Source organism: Haplochromis burtoni, unplaced genomic scaffold (assembly GCF_018398535.1).
Source record: "Haplochromis burtoni strain Fernald_Lab_line unplaced genomic scaffold, NCSU_Asbu1 Contig_141, whole genome shotgun sequence".
Classification (NCBI taxonomy): Eukaryota; Metazoa; Chordata; class Actinopteri; order Cichliformes; family Cichlidae; genus Haplochromis; species Haplochromis burtoni.
Window position 1 is genome coordinate 205,814 of NW_024582502.1, and position 8,787 is coordinate 214,600.

Here is an 8,787-nt window from a genome sequence, read left to right on the forward strand (position 1 = left end):
GTATCTCGTCTTCTACAGTACATGGTATCATCAAAAGATCTTATCTTCTATAATCTGGAGAACTCTCTGTGTGTCATGGTCCCAGGGCTTCTGACCTGATGTTTTGAGTTTTGACATTCTGTATTAAGTTCATTTGTATTCTTAAGATCCCTAGGTTTTCTGTTCAGTATTGCTTATTAGATTCCCCCCCTGTGTTGTCCTCTGTGTCTCCCTCTGTGTGACCGTGGATATAGTGATTTGAGTTATTGCGCTTTGCTTCCACACCTTGTGTGTTCTCTCTCTCTTTGCCTCTCTTGGCTATCTCTGTGTACTTTCTGTGTTATGTTTAAGGTCCACGTCTTGGCATCAGCATTTTCACTTTGTGTCCTTCCCACTCTGTCATGTGTAATTGTCCTCAGCTGTGTTCTCCGTGTTCTTCCCCTCACCTCGTTACCTTCTGTGTATTTATGTCAGTGTTCCCCCTCTGTTCCGTGTCGTGTTACCCCTCATGCTGTGTGAGCCTTTGTGTGCCTCTGTGAAACTTTAGGTTATCTTTTCCCAGTCTAGTTTAGTTCATCATTAGTTGTATCATTTTCCTGAGTCTACAATAAACTGCCTTTTTGAGTTGATTCACGTGTTGCGAGTCCTGTATTTTGGGTCCAATCTCTTGCCTGCACACAGTGATTCATGACACTCTGAACAAGGGACAAGTGTGAAAATCAATATTAGATGACTGTGATCTTTGAACGTCTTCAGGCAGCACTGCGGCAGCACAGTCGTGACTATTTCATGCAAATCCCTGCATAGATACAGTTCACTTCATCAACAAGTGCCGGTTAAAGCTGCAATCATGCAAAGAAGAAGCCATATGTGAAAATGATGAAGAAATGCTGCTGTGTTCTCTGAATTAAGACTCATTTAATATGGTTTAAGGTAAAGTGGAAAACTGTTCTATTCTCATGGGCACATCTGGAAAGGTGCCATCAGTGCTGAAAGGCTTTAGGCCAAAATTTACTCCCATCCACAGGGAAGGCCTTGCATATTTCAACAAGCCAAACCACACAGTGCACGTGTTCATAGTATAAGAGTCTGGGTGCTAAACTGGCCTGGTTAAATTTTATTTACATGTTACACAGCATCCCAGCAATTTCAGAATTAGGGGTTTGAAAAGAAGATGCTGTCATCTTGACCCCTGTCAGTCAGCAAAGATGGGCAGTAACGCGTTACTTGTAAAGCGTTACTGTAATCCGATTACTTTTTTCAAGTAACGAGTAAAGTAAGGGATTACTATTGCAAAAACGGTAATTAGATTACCGTTACTTTTCCGTAGGAACGCTGCACTACTGTGTTGATTTTTTTTTGCGAGAATGTCTCATGACAGTGATGTAAGCGAGTGCGACATTTGTGACAACAGACGTGTGCAGATAAACAATGGATAATATATGAGTGCAGAGAGTATGAGCGTGCAGCGTTTAAAGCGTGGAAGTACTGACCTTACTTTGAGTTTGATTCCATAAAAAGTGACAAAACCATTGGCGTCCGCTGCTCACTGCGTGGGAAGAAAACTTCTTTTTACAGCGAAAACCCCCCTAAACTTCCAAGCAAGCGCAGAGTGCGCTACAACGTAATGGGAAATTCACAGAGAAACTCGCGGATTCTTCAACTGACCGCTGCGGCTCACCTGCACCAGGGCAAACCTCCGCCTACCCAACTCCTGCTTTACAGGTGAAAATAGAGCAACAGGACCACTAGTCTTTGATTTTATTTATTTTCTGCTGTGTTTTACTTGCATCTATTTGAAAGAGTGAGTGTAAACACGGAAAAAATATTTTATTTTATGTGCTGGAATGTGCAGAAAATAGGTTTAAATGTTAAACAAATTTCTTCCAGTCAGTGAATGTTGCATTTAATTTAATTTTTGCTTGATGCATACAGTTAAAATATTAAAACTAATAAAACAAGTTTTAAAAAGAGACTTTTCCGTTTTTTGGGGAAGTAATCGGTGATTAGTTACTGATTACTTTTTTCAAGTAACTTGACCAACACTGGTGGACAGGCAGGGTGTTCCTTGAGATGCTTCATAAAACTGCAACCAGCATGTTGGAGTGACGTTCTGGTGACTCTGCTCTGTATTACGAAAATAAACCATGTAAAAGAACGTAAAACATTTCGGATTAACTTAAATTTTGAAAATATCTTAAAATATGGTGTCTTTATAGATAGATAAATAGTATTAATTTCCTCATATAGCAATGATTAGGGTTTTGGGGCAAAGAGAACTGATTACAACCATAACCTAAGATAAATTACTCCAAACAACAACCTTGCATTTTAAAGTATGTAACTGACCCGACAATGAGAGTTGTGAAAGAGTCTCATACATATGCTACTTTCAGGTGCTGTCGGAAAAATATGAATGAGTAATGATTAAACCTACCCCTACGGCCCAGCTAAGTGATTAAGCAGAGTTTCATACATGATTGTTTAAATGTTAAAATGTTCTCGTTTCATGCTTCACGTAATTCTGCACGAGCTTTAGAGCAGACTAATATGCTTGACGAATTTAAAGAAAGAGGGGACGTGAAGGCAACAAAAAAGACGTTCCCTGCGTCAAGCACGCAGGGGGCGTGGTCTCGGCTTACATCAGGAGCACAGACAGCAGCAGCAGTTCACATAAAGTGACCGAGACTATTGTGGCTGTCAGAAATATCCAGGCAGAAACATGTCGGTGGCGTGTCTGAGTAGAAATGTTTTGGCTTTTAGGAATTCTAGTGTGATGGTGGTAAGTAGAAAAAAAAAACCCCAACAAAAAACATCTAATTCGGTATTTGAAGGCTTCACTGACGTAACTATTAATGGCTGTTTTTGTTGGTTCGTGCACTGTTTACTTTTTTGCTAGGCTACAGGATATTATCACAAAGTGTTTATGCCTATGTGTAGCATAGGCCTTTTTGTATCCTATGCCTATGTGTAAATCTGACAGTACTTGACAGAGTCAGCTGTCAAGCGAAAACTGTCGGATAACTTTTTCTCCTCGTAAAGACCTCTTTGTTGAGTGGTAGTGCACATAGGTTATACACTTCATAACTTCTAATAAATATATCAGCTATTAATGCATTAAATTGATCTTTTATTGTCCTGGAAGAGTCAGTTAGATAACCAAAGTCCGCAAGGTGATGTAACGCTTTCAGTTCAGTTCTGTCAGGCCTCCACTAGGGGGAGACTCCATACTATCTTACACAAAAGGAGCGTACAGTAAGTAACTGTGTTGTGTAAATACACAACGCGACAAAGACTGATCTGAGGGCATCTAAGTGTATTGTCTGTCATTATAACTGTAAATGAAATGCCCTTGTTGCTGTTGTTCATATGAGGGAATGCATTAGCACTCGTACTAGACGCTTGTATTCCAGGATACTCCCAGATTAGTTTTACATGGCACCACTAACAGGAATGTCACATCATGAGGCGTCCCTTTGTACATATCTAATGTTTTTAATCGGACTGTACTGTTGTACTGTTCTTATTCAGATACCTTGGTAATGTTCAGTTCAGTTCATTTGGGATTGTTTGTTTACTATCTGTGGTACAGATGGTGCGCCATGCTCAGACTGCAGCTGCTCCGGCTCCTGAACCCAGGATCAAAAAGTTCCAGGTTTACCGCTGGGACCCCGACAAGTCCGGAGACAAACCACGAATGCAGACGTATGAAATCGATCTCAACACGTAAGTCATGAACTGGTCATTGAACAGAAGGCTGCTGAGCAGTATGTTTACTTTTTACTGCACGTTTTATGCCATTGTCTAATCTACTGACGTGTCCTCATTATTACAGCTGTGGGCCGATGGTTCTGGATGCCCTCATTAAGATCAAGAATGAAATAGACCCCACGCTCACATTCAGACGTTCCTGCCGTGAGGGTAAGAGAAGCCATTTGAATTCTGTTTGCACATAACAATGTGAACAATTTCTGAATGAAAGAAATCAGTGACTTGGTTTCAGACTGACTGTCTGCGAATATCTCAAATATCTTCAGGTATCTGCGGCTCATGTGCCATGAATATAAATGGAGGAAACACGCTGGCGTGCCTCAACAAGATTGACGCCAACACTAGCAAACCCACCAAAATCTACCCGCTTCCACACATGTATGTCGTCAAAGATCTGGTGCCTGTAAGTACTGCTAGTCGAGAGAACCCATCTAAGTTTAAAAACAAGCGACATGGAAGAAAGTATATTACAGTTTATTACATTCATCATGTGTCTCTCCTTATTACCACCAGGATATGAGCAACTTCTACGCGCAGTACAAATCCATCGAGCCCTACTTGAAAAAGAAAGATGAATCTCAGGAGGGGAAGGAGCAGTATTTCCAGTCAGTGGAGGACAGACAGAAGCTGGTAGAAAAAGAAAAAAACTTATTCTTTTAATCTCTACGTGATTCACATGGTTAACACAAGCAACATTGAAGCCATGTGTCAGTACTGTATAACACGCTGAGAACTGATCGCGTAACCCAGAGATGTCAAACTTATTTTACACTGCTGACCACATACAGCCAACTTTTATATGTAGGCCAGACCAGTGAAACTCCACTTTCTGTCAGTCTTCAGAAGTTTAACTACAGATTTAATCAATGGGATATCTTATTATAAGATGAAGAAGCTTCATTTCAACAGTGTGCCTCGGTTTTTCTACATGATGAAGAAATGCTGCTGTAGTAAATTGAAAGACATCTGTTAGCCTGACTCTTTCGGCTTAAATTGTAAGAAGTAAATGTGTAAAATTACAGAAATCTATAATGTAATTACTTTGCTGTATTGTGAGATGCCATGGGGGAACCTTTTGTCATTAGGAGAAGCTGTAAAACCTGAGAAATGCAGTTAAAAGTCCAAATTTCTGTCTTTCTTCACACTGGGCCGATTCTGGCCCCCAGGCGTCATGCTTGACACCTCTGGTTTAACCATTAAAATAAGTAATTAATTTGGTAGCAACGTTTTAGGAGCTGTTGCTAATTTGATTAAACAGGCATCAATAAGCTGGTATTTGACTGTCTAACATAACAGGATGGCCTGTACGAGTGCATCCTCTGTGCCTGCTGTAGCACCAGCTGTCCCAGCTACTGGTGGAATGGAGACAAATATCTTGGACCTGCTGTCCTCATGCAGGTAGGTAATATATTATATTATTATTATAATGTTAGGGAGATAGCTCTTTTTTTTTTTTTTAACTGCTGGTGGAGATGCCATTGATACTGAATTTGGTGTCTTTATCCCACAGGCGTACCGGTGGATGATTGACTCCCGTGATGAATTCACAGAGGAGCGCCTGTCTAAACTTCAGGACCCCTTCTCGCTGTACCGCTGCCACACTATCATGAACTGCACTAAGACTTGTCCCAAGGTGCTCCGATGTGACCAAACACACACTTCCTCACAGTTAAGACTTTCAGTTTCTCACTCTGTCTGACTCACTTCTCTACAGGGACTCAACCCGGGAAAGGCCATCGCGGAGATCAAGAAAATGATGGCGACTTACAAAGAGAGGAAAGCAGCAGCTTCATGAGCGTGTGAATATGAAACTGGTTCAAGATCCACTGAGAATACCTCAAACTTAGGAGGCCAGCTGTAAACCTTGCTTAGAACTGTACATTTTGTGCTCTTGATGAGTGTCTTATGTGTTTGAATGAGTCCAAGTGTGTTTAAGTGAACAGGAAGATGGAAATTCTGAGAAAAGGACGCTAGAAATGCCGTACAAGTGTTGCAACATGTTGGACTACAGTTCTGCTTTTTGCATGCTGTACTACATTTGCTTGAAATTGTATCAGCTTGTTAATATTTATATGCATAATCATTAAACTCGAGTAAAGCTTGATATGGAGGCCATGCTCGTATGCTGATCACCTTTGTAACTTGCATTCCTAGGGAAGGATAATGAGATGAAAACATATCAAATGTTTTGTCACAGTGACATAATTTTCTGCTCATGGCAAAGAGGAAGAAATAACCTATGGTGAAAAATCTGCACCTGTTGTCATAATGACAACAAGCGCTACCCGAATTCTAAATTTTGATGTCCTACACCTACAAGCTGCCCAACGGCTACGGGGCTGCATGTGTTATTGGTCTGTAGTAAGCCGATTTCACCTTGTAAACGACGAGAACTTTTTTTTTCGACCATAAATATTCTTAGCAGAATGAGTAGTGGTAAAATGTTACCAGGTAATATTACACCCATGTTATGCTAAAGCCATTTACACACTGTCTCCATACCAGCCTTTGTGGTGGTGCTCTGTCATACTGCACATTCTGGTATTAATCCAACACTAAGTAAATACAGGGCCAATATTGTCGATACCAGTACCAATACTTTTAATCTTTAAAGGTACCGACGCTCTTATTGGTATTAGATACCAGCTATGCCAGAAAGAGCAGTGTGTCATGAGTTTGCAGATTTTAGACACATTCTAATGACCACTAAAACAGATTTTTTTTTTACCTCCCACAATAATTAGTTAATACAGTAATTCACACCTTTCAGTTTTGCATGTATGTTGAAAATGTTTTTTTTTTGAAGACCTGAAATGTGCCTGTCTCTAACCAATTTTAGGTCAGCTTCTCTTGTTTTAATGTGTTGTAGGCTATAAATAAAATAGAGATGACAGTCAATGCAAAAAGATTCAAATATTTTTAGTAGCTCATGTTTCAAGTATATGATTTCATTGGCAAGTAAATAATTTATTTAACACATTTATTAATTTATTATTAATTTATTTAACTGCGTGGTGAACTTGGATAGAAACAAAGTATTGGTCCTTTCCCGCTGGTATCTATACCAATAAGAGCGTCGGTATCGATATTTGGATTGATCCACCCAAGGGCGTAGATTTGGCATGGACGGAAGGGACATGTCCCCACCAATATCCAGCAATTATTGAATTTTCCCCACCAATAATTTGATCTCTTCGAGTACAGAAAAACAAACCCGATAGAAAGAAATAACAATCTGTCAGCGTCTCATTCACCTAGCGGTGCAGAAAGTTAAATTACATTCTCTACTAGAGTCCTACCTCATGTGACAAATATGGCCAATGTGATTGGCTGTGCCTTTCAGGGAGCTCTGTTTAGTTTTAGCAGCGCCAAGCCTGCGCTGCAAGGAGGAGAGGAGGATGGCAGCGCAAAGGAAGAACCTGGATATAAGAAAGTATTTTTCAAAGAAACCTGTAAGTCACTTAAAGTCAAGTTCACTCATAAAATGTGTCCGTCATAATAACGTTACAGGCTATGCTAGGCTTTGGCCCACATCAGTCTAAAATTGTAACCATGAATAACGTGTTTTGGAAACCAACTGCACAACAGTTAGTTATCTCAGTCTCAGAGCAGCATTTCTAATTTTGATTGAAACTGTCAGAGAAAACGGCAGCCTCGAGCAAGCCAGGATATTAGTTTACAGAGGCTGTTAAAATTATACGTCTAACCTTAAAATGTCATCCTAATGGTACTGAGATATTCATAGGGTTAATTTTGAGACAATATATCATGAAGTAGCCATGATTTTGCAAATATTCCACCTTGTAGTGCAGTTTGCAGAAATTGTTTTAAAAATGCACTCACCCAACAAATATTACTGATGAGTGACTCATCAGTAATGTTTGTATAGTGTGCCTAAAATGTTGCATAATTTTGCTGAGAAATCTTTTACTTTGTGGTAATTTTAGATGAGTAGTTTTATGGACAAAACCCACCAGGTCATTCAGTGTTCCCTTAGTGCTAATGTGAGATGTTGGTGTAATATAACTGAAGTAATGTTGTTAAGTCCTTAAAGTCATATTCTTTTATTGTCATGACTGTATTTGAAGCTATTTTTATTTTTGTATGATACCTGATTTATATGGAATATGGCTGAAGTAAAATACATTTAATAGTAATTTAACATTATATAATTAACATATAAAACTATGAATTGCAATTTTAAATGGTTTAAAAGCATGTAGAATAGCATATGTAGGCAAGTATATATTCTCCCTTTTTATCAAGAAGCAAAGACAAAAAGGTGGTTCGGTGGTTGAATCATCCGTCCCCACCAATGCCAAAACAAAATCTACGCCCTTGGATCCACCCGCCTCTACTCTTGGCGATGGCTGAATACGATTGGTTGGTATTTATATTTAATTAAACGGGTTTTCCAATATTAGGTCATAGCATTTTATTTGTTATTTTTGGCCATTTAATAAAAATGTAAACCTTTCTTTTGTGTAAGGCCAAAGTTAATTTGTTGGATGCTAATTTTCATTCTAGGGACATGTAATCATGACGTGTTGTTTTTGTCATGATATGCGTGATCCACATGAACTGCACCTAAAACAACAACTGTTCACGCATATCATGACGGCTTTATTTGGAAAAATCCGCCACGTGAAAGAAATGAGCAGATATTTGTGGTCCTTACCAAACCAGCAGTAAACATCACCGCTTCGCGTACCACGCTCTTTAACTTAATGCTATTTCTGCGTCGTCACAATTTTGGACGAGGAGGCTATCCGTAGACATGTGTCATTGTAGTTTAGGTCGCTGCATGGTTTGAAAGAAGCTTTTATGACCGGGAGCAGGAAACTGTTTGTCATTAACATTATGATGGTATGAGAGGTATGCGGGATCTGACGACGGGATGAACGGGAGCCGTAAGTGCGGATGCTTTAAAGGGAATGTTTCCTGCAAACATACACACTGTGTTTGCTAACTGTTAGCCACAACTCTGTTATCTCGCCGGCTAGATACGGATAAATGTTGGCCACTGATGGCAAAAAT

The 8,787-nt window shown here is 39.6% G+C and overlaps 2 protein-coding genes across 3 annotated transcripts in view; both read left to right on the top strand.

The window, feature by feature from the left end:
• Window positions 1-2,592: 2,592 nt before the first annotated feature.
• Window positions 2,593-5,854, top strand: LOC102293590 (succinate dehydrogenase [ubiquinone] iron-sulfur subunit, mitochondrial). The gene is made up of 8 exons (XM_005931472.2): window positions 2,593-2,761; window positions 3,572-3,705; window positions 3,815-3,900; window positions 4,017-4,153; window positions 4,264-4,380; window positions 5,047-5,148; window positions 5,261-5,383; window positions 5,465-5,854. Exons 1-8 carry the CDS (start codon window positions 2,702-2,704, stop codon window positions 5,543-5,545), a joined length of 840 nt encoding a protein of 279 aa, XP_005931534.1. The 5' UTR covers window positions 2,593-2,701; the 3' UTR covers window positions 5,546-5,854.
• A 2,467-nt stretch (window positions 5,855-8,321) lies between these two features.
• atp13a2 (ATPase cation transporting 13A2) overlaps window positions 8,322-8,787 on the top strand; it is a 16,179-nt gene continuing 15,713 nt past the window's right edge. Inside the window, exon 1 of one of the 2 annotated variants that reach the window (XM_042224555.1) lies at window positions 8,322-8,660. In XM_042224555.1, coding sequence (XP_042080489.1) covers window positions 8,648-8,660 — 13 coding nt within the window. In that variant the 5' untranslated portion in view covers window positions 8,322-8,647. The remainder of the gene's footprint in view (window positions 8,661-8,787) is intronic. The other variant, XM_005931477.2, reaches the window with a different exon arrangement.

Excerpts from the sequence above, each read along its gene's own strand:
- LOC102293590 (XM_005931472.2), top strand. The coding sequence starts at position 2,702 with ATGTCGGTGGCGTGTCTGAGTAGAAATGTTTTGGCTTTTAGGAATTCT. Across the intron at positions 2,762-3,571 it reads GGAATTCTAGTGTGATGGTG|ATGGTGCGCCATGCTCAGAC; the intron begins GTAAGTAGAAAA and ends TCTGTGGTACAG. Across the intron at positions 4,381-5,046 it reads TGGAGGACAGACAGAAGCTG|GATGGCCTGTACGAGTGCAT; the intron begins GTAGAAAAAGAA and ends CTAACATAACAG.